This window comes from Lacerta agilis, chromosome 7, assembly GCF_009819535.1.
Source record: "Lacerta agilis isolate rLacAgi1 chromosome 7, rLacAgi1.pri, whole genome shotgun sequence".
NCBI lineage: Eukaryota > Metazoa > Chordata > Lepidosauria > Squamata > Lacertidae > Lacerta > Lacerta agilis.
In genome coordinates, this window is record NC_046318.1 from 33,426,943 (window position 1) to 33,440,497 (window position 13,555).

Consider the following 13,555-nt stretch of genomic DNA (forward strand, 5'->3'; position numbering starts at 1 on the left):
TCCAAAGAGATCAAGGGGTTTCTGCCCACTACTCCCATCCCACAAACTTTATCCTTTGAAGTAGGCTATGCTGAGGAGTGAATGGTCCTCTAGGTCCTAGTCCAACAGTCTACCTTCTGTTGTGTGCTCTGCTCATGGGCTGATTCAGAAATCACCACCACCACCACCCCAAATATATCTACAGCACTGAGCTCAAGGGATCCCAATTTCCTCACCAACGGAGAAGGGAAAAGATATATGCAAAAGGTAAGAAAAAAAGAATAACACAATGAGTATTTTTATCTCCCCTCTACAGCAATACAGAACTAGCAAGGACATTATGGGCATCTGGTGCCCCAATGTGCATTGCTCTGTATGAATGGTAAGCACAGAAATCTACCACTGATCCCATTGGCACATTTCCCAAATGTTCATCTAATGTAATGACAACTCTTACAGGGATAGTACTACTGGTGCACATTGCTGAGCAAATCCATTCATGCACTTTCTACTAGTTTTGGCTAGTGAGCTTACTGTGGTTCTTCCCCAATGAGCAATATTATTCACATAAGAATGTTCAGAAGACTTTGCATTGCTGGTGAAGAGATCTCCGTCAGCTAATAGAGAATGCAGCAGCTTAGGCTTGACTAGAGCACAGAGAAGACACCATGTTCCTCCAGTCATAATGTGCTGGCTGCCAGTTTACTCCTGGTTTCACTTGAGGTGGTGGCCCTTACCTTTAAAGCCCTGAATGTCCTGGATCCTACATACCTCCAGGATGGGGAAACTGTGGCCTCCCAGAAGTTGCAGGACAATTCCCAACATCCCTGACTGAAGTTGTTGGGAACTGCAGAAAATCTTCTAGTGGGGCACAGGTTTTCCCTCCTCTGCACTATAGGTTCCTCTGGGCTCACTGAGGTTATCTGAGGAGGTTCACTCAGCAGAAATCCCTCAGTGGTAGGATCTAAGAGAGATGAATGTTGTGGAGCTCATACTATGGAATTTCCTACACTCAAGAGTTCAGTTTGACACCACACATCTTAAGTTTCCAAGATCAGTTGAAAATGCTTCCAGTTTTTAAGTCATCTGTAAGTGCTTGCCAGTTAGGATTGTTTTAAGGGTTATTCTGTTTTGTGTATCATTGTACAGTGGTACCTCGGGTTAAGTACTTAATTTGTTCCGGAGGTCCGTTCTTAACCTGAAGCGTACTTAATCTGAAGCACCACTTTAGCTAATGGGACCTCCTGCTGCGGCTGCGCCGCCAGAGCACGATTTCTGTTCTTAAGTGGAGTTTTTAACCTGAAGCGTACTTAACCTGAAGCATACTTAACCCGAGGTACCACTGTGTTCACTTCCAATGGTTTTGAACCTTGCTAAATCTATCAGTCAGTCAATGGCCATCTGTGTCACATCCGAGGATTCTGTACCTCACATGCAAGTGATGGCAGCACACCACACAATACCTCTACTGAACCTCTAGCGTTGAAAGGAAATGCTGGATAACAACTTGAGGATAAAATGTCCAGAAACCCATGCTTGTTATGTTCCATATTCTAAAAAAAAATATGGCAATGATGTTTATGGTTTGTGAGCAGAAAATGCAAAGGACCTGCAGCTCTTCTGCTCATGGTCTGCTTCTAACACAATCTGCAGTCTCAACATGCTGCACACCATGATCAGGCCTAAACAGTATTTCACAGATACTAAAAGACCAGCCGATCTAAAGAAAGATGCAAAGGTTCTACTTTATGCGTGTTTGAAAACATCACCATTTAATTTTCCCTGATTAGCCTGAAACTAAGTGTAAAACAAAATTCTATGTGCCTTTTCTGTTCCTCCTGTCACTTTGAGGACATTACAGTTAGGGGAAATGAGCATGTCAATGAACTGATTTTTCTAACAATAATTCTACCACTGAGGTCCAGCGCCAAGGGCCTTCTGGTGGTTCCCTCGTTGTGAGAAACCAAGTTACAGGGAACCAGGCAGAGGGCCTTCTCGGTAGTGGCACCCGCCATGTGGAACGCCCTCCCACCAGATGTCAAAGAGAACAACTACCAGACTTTTAGAAGACATCTGAAGGCAGCCCTGTTTAGGGAAGCTTTTAATGTTTGATGGATTACTGTATTTTAATATTTTGTTGGAAGCCACCCAGAGTGGCTGGGGAAACCCAGCCAGATGGGTGGGGTATAAATAATAAATTATTATTATTATTATTATTATTATTATTATTATTATTATTATTATTAAGAACTTTCCTTCATATTCTTAGAAACTTTTACAGGTAAATATCTTTATAATACTCATTTTAGAGGTACCTCAGAAGTTATATAGTAAAGTCAAATTGTTCCTGTTATTCTCTGATCTAATGCTTTAATATTTTGTTTGTGCTTAGCATTGCTAAATTCAAGGTGAAGCTTGACAGAAGAGTTATCCTTATCATATTATTAAAATTGTGCAGTACAGCTGGGAAGTGCAGGGGAAAAGGCACTGATAATTGCATGACAAGGTACAAAGCTATACACAGAGCATATTTTACCGGGAGCTAAACCTATAGCACACCTTGTTCAATCTCTGCGATACATGCTTTATTCTAGATTTCTGCAATCTGCTCTAAAGTCTACAAAGTACTCCTATACATTTCCTCAAAAATATATGGAAAATATTTCATCTCTAGACTGTCAAAAGATTATGGTGCTGTTTCTTTTACAACGTACTCAATAAATGTGTTGTATTATATAAACACTGATCAAAGCAAAGAGTCATGAGAGCATTTGTGATACCAAGCATTCTAAATCCATAAATGTCAAAAAGTACCTTGCTATAAATCTCTTCCCATAATGTACTATATACAGTAATACAAAGAAGGGTAGGGGAGAAAAGGAGGAGACTGAAAAAGGATCTAACATCTATGCAACCATCTCCCTTTCCAAAGGCATGTTCAAGGTGCACATGGCAAGTGTCAAATCTCTTCCAAATGATACCCTAGACTAGAGCATCCTTCGACCAACCTGGTGTCTTCCAAATGTTGGGCTACAACTCCCATTATCTTTCATCAGCATAGCTTGATAAGGATGGAAGTTATAGTCCAGCAACATCTGAAGGTTGTTGGTGAATGATACATTTATCATCACTGCTTGATGAGCTAGGATAACTGTTCTTATTTTGTTTCACAAACACACACACAAATTTAACAACAATACAATTTGTCACATTGCCTTCAAGAACTAATGTGGTGCCTTTCAGAACTAAACTGTAACTAAAAAAAGTGAGGTGTACACTTACAAATTTTATTATATATTCACGTAGCCAAAATCCAGAACAAAGTTATTGCTGACTACTAATCATTCACTAATGTAAGGAAGTCTTTTGAAAGAGCAGAGATATTCATTTACACTTACAGTGGTGCCCCGCTAGACGAATGCCTCACTAGATGAAAAACTTGCTAGACGAACAACATTCGCTAGCGGAAGGCTGCCCCGCAAGACGAAAATGTCAATGGGGCTGCCTCGCAAGATGGATTTTTTTTTGCGCAAAAACCTCCGCGCTGCATTGCCGCTTCGCTAGACGAAAAATTCGCTCTACGAAGACACTCGTAGAACGAATTATTTTCATCTAGCGGGGCACCACTGTATACTGCTCCACTCCAACAAACTCAGGATGTTGTCCATTGTTTAGCATTTTATTCCCACAACAACCCTTTAAGGATGGTTAGGGTGAGACAATAGTGACTTATCCAAGGTAACTCAATGAGGTTCATAGCTGAGTACAGAGTTGAAGAGGGATGTCCCCAGTCCTAGTCTGGGATTCTAACTGCTGTGCATCACTGCCTCCAGAATTGGAGACTTACTCAATTCACTTATAAAAAAAGAAAAGTAACTGAAGATTTTAAACTAGGACTGCAACATTTAAGGCAATTAATCATTTATATTAATCAATTAAAGTAACACATTTTGATAAACTAAAAATACGCCTCTGATTAATGGGTTCAATTCTGGGGGGGAAAGTTTAAAATAAAAGTACTTATAATAACTGTATGACTGCGTATAGGGGAAATACTTCTTCTAAGATTATTCTTTCTACACGCATGTATCACCTTAAAGAGGCTTTTTTTCTTATTTACAAATGTATGCATATGTTTCACTGCATGAGTAAATTAATGAAAAAGTGCATTATTTCACTCAAGTACCCTAATTTAACAAATGATATGGAAGAACAGGAAAGTCAGGAGATTTTTCCACACAAAAATCACGATAAAATCTTTCAGATCTGCTGGATATGATTTGAAACCTGGAGGGCTAGCTAGTCATATCATGTATATCCCATGGTGTGCACACTGTTTAATTTCCTGAGGGAAGCATTCGGTGGATAGACTGGCAGCTTTTCTTCCCCTTTTTATTATCATCCTATGAGATATCCACAACTACAATTTACCAGGAATGGTAGTGACTGTTGTAGCTCACCTGTAATGGCATCTCTACCTCGGAGACTTTGGGCATGCTGCTGGCAAATGGCAACATATCAACCAATGTGTGCAGGCATACAGGTTCTGTGTAAATAAATGTACCCTAAGTGACATCACAGCATTTGGGCACACTGTGCACAGGAAATAGCCAAGTTTCTCCCACACAACAATTTTACAGGAATTAACCATGCAATGATATTTATGTCCAAAGAACAGTTCTCCCATAATCTCACAGTTACTGTTGCAGACAGTCGAGACCATATGTTTATCACCAGTGAATCTAAATGCACAAGATTGACTTTTCTAAAAGGGGAGAGGATATGATGAGTGAGGGGACAACAGCCACTCCTAGAGTTCTCTTCCTAAGAAACATAACCACATAGAGACACTCTAAGGCAGACAAGCCATTCACACAAGGGTGTGGTGATGGCATCCTTTATAAATGAAAATGGCAGTGGATATGTAAACAAAATAGCTGGTTTATGCTGAATTCCTTCTTCATGTGGTCCTATAGTGAAGTGCATGATGCAGAACTCTTCAGTAAGTCTTCTTTGTTCATTGAAATAAACACATTAATTAGTCAAGTGCATTAGCTCTGCTGCCCCTAATCACCATTCTTTTCACTCTTGTGAAGCTAGGAGCATCCTGCTGTTAGGGGCTGGCTGGACACTGAGGAATGGTGGCTGGATTCTGATGGGTGAGCATTGGGAGAAGATGGGTTGGAGACTGACTTGGAAGAATGGATCAGTGGTCTGGGACAGCCTGTAACAGCCAGGAGATGAGAGTCAGAGACAGGAGAAGCTGTAGGATTGGAGAGTGAAGAACAGATTCAGCAGGAGGGGGAGATAGGTTAGGCTGGTGTACAGTCAAGGGCTCCACACCTCCTCCTCATCCTGCCCCCACCTCTCCTGCAACACTGTCTCCCAGGACCAGAAGAGGATTGAAGAGGGAGGGGCAGAAACGCATTACACCTACAGATGCAGTCTTTGCCTGCTTTTGCACAGCTCTGATCGGGGAGATACATAAACTGAGGTTGGGGACGGGTCTTTTTGTTGCGGCAACTGCCTCATTGGGTGCACACCAAAGAGTAGCTGAGAGATCTAGGAATGTGGGACATGTCCTTTCCTAACTTGTAAGTGTACTTTTGACAATAAAGAGTTTAATTCCTCACTCTGAACATTCCTTGCCTGACAGCACCGTGACATTCTAGGACCTTGGAAAAGCAGCTTTTCTGAAATGCACAAGTTCGTCCTCCGTTTCATGGAGGGTGACAGCAGTGGCAATGGGGAAGTTATTAAACTTGTACCCAAAGGCCCCCTTCACATGTTTTCTTTCAGAGGAAGAAGAGCACCTGAAGAGGCTTTGCAAGTAAAAAAAAAGTACATTCCGGTTATCTGTATGAATCTGCGATTATATTTGGTAGATGAAAAACTCTAGCAGAACTAGGACCAGAAGTTGCAAAAATAAACTCTTGCTATCCACAGTAAATTCACATTATGTAAGTACCAAAAAATGCTTGGTGCATTTTTTGCTCCTTTTTTGCTAACCATTGAGCACACCCTTCTACACAACAGCTCTTCAAGTAACTATTGCTCCAGTCAATGACATACACAAGTAGTTTCCAGGAATATTACTGACAGTGAGCTACCAAATGTCTAATGCCCTTGAACACAGAGGATAATGTGCCAGTTTTGAGATACATCCAAGCTGACAATAAATCAGTATCACAGTTGTAACAATCTGAAGCAAAATACCTTGGAGGACTTGTTTTCTCTGCGAAAAAAGTTACATTTTTATGACAAATCAAACTGGGTAGTGATCAACATGTTCTTCGGAGCATCATGTATTTGTTCAACTGCACAGGCGATGTTGTTATTTTAATTACACAAATGCTGAAAATTTTGGTTTTGACCATTAAGCAAGTAGAGACTATGAAATCTGTCCATCAGGGCAGGGTGACTTGGAATTAAGAAGACATTATGAACCCCTGCTCAGCAGCATCGCCAAGAGTCTCTGTGATTTTTCACCCCTGCAGTGAGCTCTGAATAGACAGTTATCTGAGGCTTTGCTTCTGAATAAACACAAAGGACAGGAACTCTTCTTCACAATACTGCATTCAGTTAGAATTGCCTGGCTTGTTTTTTGGGCATGTTAAGTGCAAAGCTGCTAAGGAGATAGAACTGACTTCTAAGTCAGGATTCTTTCTCCAGTGGACAAATAATACTCCATTTTATGAAGCAGGCAAACTTTTATTGGTCTCAGATGACCAGAATACGTGAAATTTACTCACTTTGTTGTGCTGGAAACAATGGACTGGGAGTCCAAACATGCTCTCAATCTCCTCCCATCCTCTCTCAAAACCTCTTTTCTGCATATGCTCTGAAACCCAGGACCTTGCGCAAGCCAGTAAGTAACATGTTACTAGGTAACTAGGTACTAGTAACATGTTACTTACTGGCTTGCACAAGGTCCTGGGTTTCAGAGCATTACCTTTATTAATTTTGTTTTAAAGTCAGTGTGCATTACTGTTGCTTTTTCTTTCCCCCTAACCATTAATCTCTAGAATGCTTTCCACATGTAAAATTGTACCAAATGTAGCCAATGCAGTGGGACAACACTGCAGAGCTTCTCTTCTGACACCATTGCGGCTGCCACTTATCTGGATGGTGTGTGGGGGGGTGGGGCAGGAGTGAAGTAAGAGCTGCACATGCACACCAGTGAAGCTCCTGCCTGTGTGCTTACACAGCCCAGCCCACACCGTGCCCATGAGTCTGCCCTACCAGACCTACCAGTGACGCCAGTGTTGGGAAGCCAACTCTACCACACATCTCCACTGCAACTGACTTGACACTCCTGGGCTGTATGGTTGCTAAAGCTACTCCTTGCATGATAAGGTTATTTTATAAGGATTTGTTAAGTTCTGTGTTCACAGGACTATGGGAACCTACAGGTGAAACTTGAAAAATTAGAATATCGTGGAAAGCTTCATTTCTTTCAGTAATTCAACTTAAAAGGTGAAACTAATATATGAGATAGACTCGTGACATGCAAAGCGAGATATGTCAAGTCTTTGTTTGTTATAATTGTGATGATTATGGCGTACAGCTGATGAGAACCCCAAATTCACAATTTCAACTTTGGGGTTTTCATCAGCTGTACGCCATAATCATAACAATTATAACAAACAAAGACTTGACATATCTCACTTTGCAAGTCATGAGTCTATCTCATATATTAAATTCCAGTAGCTAATGAAAACAATTGCTTACATAAATGGACTTTTCCATGATATTCTAATTTTTCAAGTTTCACCTGTATATCCAAAGTTTCTCCCTTTATTATTTTCCCCTGAAGCTGGGCCGAAGGGACTTGTGCTGGTTCTCTAGCAGTCACAGTCCTCTAGCAGTTGAACAGTCTAGAGTAGGGCATGAGGTTCATTCTGTCTGGTGGCAACCTATTGTAATTCTTCCCTCCCCCTCTTTTTTTTGGGGGGGGGGGCGGAGAATCTTATACAAACATGGGAGTCTGCCTGTAAGGAATTGTCTCCCCTAATCACATAAGGTAACACAAGTATGGGTATGTCTGGGAAACAGGCATGCAAAATCTTGTACAAATCAAATCACTAGTGAGCTATACATAGAACTGAGAGTATGTTCTGAATAAGATGTTCTCGTTAAAATATTGTACTGTACATTGTGATTTGTTCCCCATATATGAACCCTTTGTTTTAGATACCTATATGCTTGATCATGCAAGATGCTTTATGCAGAACATTAATTTGAGTGTTATGTGTCCATATATATATATCCTTATGAACTTATTTTAATATTCTGTTTTTGATGATAGCCAGAACGACAACATTTTTGGTTCATCAAACTCTGCTGTACAATTACATGAATTTACTTTTAATAAATTACCATCTTTGCATATATCAGTCAAACCACAAAGGCTAAATACTTGCAAACAAAATGCATTATTAATTTAATTGTCACAGCCTATTTAGCTAACTTCCATTAGTATTTGCTATAATACACAATGTATAAAAGAGCAGAATGAATTTAAACCATAAAGAAACAGCTGATTTAATGGGCCTAGATAATGGGTTTGGGGTTTTGTTTTTGTGCAGAACTGTAGCCAAAAAAACTAGTATTCTAACAGGTCAAGAAGAAATGGGAAGCTTTGTTCAAGATTACACAGGTATGGGAATGCTATACTACATAGATCAAACAACATTCTACTATATAATGTACCTGAATGTTCACAATGTTAAAAAAAAAATCTAGATTTTTCACGTCTATGCCTTTTCCTGTAAGGCAGTCTAGTACAGTATCATCTGAGTGCCTTCTTTGAAATACCTTCCCTTAACAAAGGCTGAGAAGAAGCTCTTAAGTAGGCTAATAAAATGTTTTCTCTGTGTATTTGTTGTGTGTGGGAAGGGGAGGACACAAAAAACGGTTAGGTGGCTTCTGTATGTATTTTTTTTTTTGCAGGTAGGGGCTTGTGAAGCATGGTGTGTGTGTGGGGGGGGAGATTTGGGGCCCCCAAGATACATTCCTTTCAAACTGGAGGTGGGGGGTAGCTCCATTTTAAAATGGAGGAATGAAGTAGGGAAAATATGTTTTGCGTTGCACTGAGGTTTCCCTACCTGTTCACCAGATTGCTGCTTGGCTGAATATGGAGCTGAATTTTAATCAGCCATATCCAAATCACTTAAATGGAAGGCTTTTTAAAAATGCTTAGTCCGGTTCAACCTCTTGATTAAGTGTTTCTTCAAGCCCATCAAAAACTTCCAAAAAGGACAATTGCAAAAAAGGTGAGCATTTCAACAATCCACGTACTGCTCAAATCTAAGCCATCACAGACAAGGGACTGCTAGTGGGAAATTAAATTGTGGCTGCAGGCCTGCCAGAACTATTCAGCTTTACAGAATATTAAGGGGAAATGCCACATTTTCCATGAAAAGAATTGCCAACAGGAAAAACTTCACTTCTATAAACATGTTTGGATCTGCTTTGTGTGTTGTTGTTTTTTAACAAATAAAAATAAAGCACATATCTGTCATATCCATCACTAGTTCAGGTAAGGTCTAAGTGCAAAATGTTGGTGGCCTGATCTTGTCAAGTTGCTTCTAAGGCCACATGCGATTAAAATTTGAAAGAAGAAGAACATCATCATCATGTTATTCTACTGCAAGCTAGTACTTACTGATCTAGTCAAAATGCTTTGAAGTAGTATGAGAGACAGAGAGGAGAAACAGGATCACCCAGAAGGACTTCAGAAAAACAGGAAATAGCAGCCTAACTCCATACCGCTACAGATTAAAACACTCCTTGTTTATTTTATTTATTTATTTTATCTGAGGTGACACCTAAAAATCATACCTCCTAGGCTCAGATAGTATATCTGAATACCTACAGTATGATTTTTTTATGGTACATATAGTCAAAAGGGTGGCATAAGTGACTTTTATATAGTATTTATGATAATTATATAGTAACTGCACCTCAGTCGATATATATATTTCTAGAGAGCTGGAAATGAAATAAAACACAAGAAGAAAGTGCTGCAGAATCCAATTCTGCTTCCAGAACAGCCATCCTTTATACAGTAAAGCAAACTCATCTAGCCCTAACAGGGTACACCTGTTGTTTCATGCAAGCAGTGAGTTCCCCCATCTCACTTTGTGCTTAGCTCAAGATCTTTCTGATATAAAATTATAAATAGTGGCTAGCGAAAAGTTTTTCTCCCTTTCACATAATACTAGAACTCTAGTTGGAATGGTGGAAGATTCATCTGATGTAAAAGCGACTAGAAGATAACTAATGACACACTGACTATTTTAAAAGTTTCCAGAGATCAACTTGGAAATAAAAAAAGAATCCACTCTGAGGAAACTGGGACAGTAAAGAACGGACTAATCCAGTGGCACTTTGAGGATATCAATAACATTATCTGTAATGTCAGCCTTATTAATCGTGTTTGCTTATGACTCCCCATCAAAGAGATAAAGCAAAGAGGGGCCTTTTTTGGGAATCAACAGCTTGTTACAAGAAGAAAAAAGACATAAATGGCTAATTCTTTTAACTGAGAGAGATGAACAGCTTCAGATATTAGTAGGTATCTCAATAAAAAAGCAAACATCAAAATTCCCTGATGATAACAAATACTCAATCTGCTGATGTAGTCATTTATTTGCTTTTAACTTGTTTTTACTGTCTGGTTTTATGTTTTTATATTGTTGGAAACATCTGTGATAGATTTTTATGATACAGCGGTATATAAATATTTTTATAAAAAATAAAATAAATGGCCAGCTGAACCTGATGGGAGAGGTAATTCCAAGGGGGCAGCAGCTTGGCAAAGGTGGCTTCAGACCTTGAAATCTTAAATAGGAGCAAATGTTGATTGATTTGGTTAAAGCAAACAATTAAATGCGTAATTAATGCATAGATGAGTGGGGGGGCTCAAACTATTAACTTTATTTAAAGAATTCTGGCAGTGTGAGGGGATTTGACTAGATGATCTGTAAAGACCCCTCCACCTTCTAATGCAAGTATTCAGTCCTATTAACAATGAATCCTCTGTTAAACACCTATAACCTTTTGTGGTGTTGTCAAGTGGCTATGCTATACTGCTCATAACACAGAGAGGGCAAGCCTCTTAATAGTATTCTGCCTTCTCATTTCAAGCCATGTATTGCCATATAGTGATAATATATCACACCTGGAGTGATGGGAGAGCAAGAGAGAGGCTTAACTTATTCTCCCCCCCCACACACACACACTGGGCCATAGCAGCTATTTGGACAAGTGAGTAACAGGTCAAAATTATGTCTATGTACCATTACCACCTCTCTTTTGCATGCACACAGAAACAAACAAGGATGCAGCTCAGTGTAACATTTCCAGAACGGCTTTTCACCTATAGCTTGATTTGTATATCAACAGAGCTGTAAAATAGTTACTTTACCTTTCTTTTGGTGTGCCAACTCCGTGTTTTCCAAGTAAGTGAGTATTTAGGTGCTTCTTCATTACAAACGCCACCCTGAAAAACAAAATTAGTTTTTTTTTGTTATCTTTCCAGCTTTGAGAATTTATTTCCCCTAAATATCATGCATTCACAATATTACATACTCTGGGAATTTTGCAGGGGTGCAGCCTAACAGCACAGTACAGGGGAGGTACCAAAAGACCATGAAAAATCCTGAATACACAAACACAGTTTTATTTCTTTATACAAAATAAATACACATACTGCCCAAGGATGAGATTTTTGATCCCCCCCCCAGGCTCTTGCTATGTAAGAAATATTAAGAACATGGTTAGTGGTCAATGTCAACACTGCAACCACATGTGCTGAGTTCACCAAAGGATATATCAGAATAGTATTACCGGTAGTAACAATTTCATTTGTTTTGCTAGAAGCCATAACAAAGGTAAAGACGTTCAGAGTTGAGCCACAAATTTGGCTCTTACACCCAACACAAACAGAGGAACACACAATGTAACATAATTTTCCTTAACCAACAGAAAAAAAGCACACAAACTTACTTGATGTAACAAAAAAATTCCTGAGGCTAAATTCAGACATATATTTTTCACATGGATAGGGGATAGTGGTTAATGTAGTGAACACTGTATTCTATACCACTTTTACAAAACACACTGAAAGGGTGTTCTAAGAGTAATTTCTGATAGTGGCCAACCAGAAAGGTAGAGGGCATTAACACAGAGTCTTAATTCTTTAAAAGCAAATCCACATAGAACCAAAGTAATTAACTCCAAATAGTTAGCTTTCTCCTGGTTCATCTTAATACATGGGTACAGCCTAGATAATGGACAGTTAACATATCAGTCAAATAAGCTCTCACACACAAACAAAAACCATATCCACAATTTACATGTTGAATGGATTGTAATCAGCTCACTATCATATTCTCTAGCAAGTGTATGTTTTGCAATAACGTGCTTTTGAGAATTTAAGGGTGAGCCATGAGCTATGGAAACCAGACGTGAAGAAGGCAGAACAAGCATTCCAGTATGGAAATTAAAGAGCCAAACTTGTATTCTAGCCTGGATACAAGGCCAAACCATTTATGCATGGGTATTGCAGCAGGAATGCTAACAAGTAGGACCAAAACTTTCTTCAGAAAGAAATTTTGAACATTCTCCAACTCTTGGACTGATGATTGGCAGAGACCTTAAAGTTCTACAATATATAATATTGGGTGTGGGGGGAGAGAACAACCTTAGGCAATAAAATGTTAAGGGCTGGAGCAACAACTTGTCTCCCTTTGTATAAAAAGAGCTTTAGGATCGCTCATATAATATGACTTGCATTAATGAGAATAGCATCCTAGTGTATTACGAATGAGCAGTGAAACGGACCCATAAATAGCAAAAAAGTTTGTCATATAGGGTTGTTAGAAATTGCCCAGTTAAATGTGAGAGATCTCTTACCCAAATACAACTACTTTAGTTTTAGTAAAATTAATGTGAAACTGTTCCTTCTCACAAAAGTTAGCCAGCAGGTCCACCTGCTTTTACAAACCACCCATGGCAACATAATATAACCATAAAACCTGCACAAAAGAGGATACCGAGCTTTCCATTTCCTATGGCCGTGGGAGCGCACACCCAGTTTCCCAAGCAATTTAGCCAGACATAAAATATAAAAGCTGGAAAGGGAGGGTACCAAAACACACCCCTGTATGACTCCCTTCATTGCTGAGCTTGGGGTCTGTTAGAAGACCATTCCTACTTACTCTTTGTTTTTGACAGTAGGATCTTTATACAGATACCAAGGGCATGCAATTTGCCCTACAGATAGTTTCTGTCTCTCAAATCAAAAGCATGTGCTGGCTGGGGCCGTCAGACGGTGTCAGGTTGACAAAAGCTGCTCTCAGCATAAGTATCATACCAAGCCATGATGGGAGGTCTTTGCACACCTTCACATCACTATCCAGCCTGCCCACCACTAGGTCAAGAAATGGAAGCTTCCTTGTTCAAGTAGGGGACTGATCACTGGATAAAGAATGCACAAAAGGGCCCCTTTTCTCCAAAGGTCTGGCACACTGAGTGGGGTGGGGAGTAGAATAGAGCTATGTTATTCCTT

At 39.6% G+C, this 13,555-nt stretch overlaps 1 protein-coding gene across 2 annotated transcripts in view; it reads right to left on the bottom strand.

The window, feature by feature from the left end:
* Positions 1-13,555, bottom strand: part of ZNF407 (zinc finger protein 407) — a 333,562-nt gene that overhangs the window by 189,636 nt on the left and 130,371 nt on the right. For both annotated transcript variants that reach the window (XM_033154794.1, XM_033154795.1), the window contains exon 4: positions 11,411-11,485. In XM_033154794.1, the coding sequence (XP_033010685.1) occupies positions 11,411-11,485 (75 nt within the window). The remainder of the gene's footprint in view (positions 1-11,410; positions 11,486-13,555) is intronic.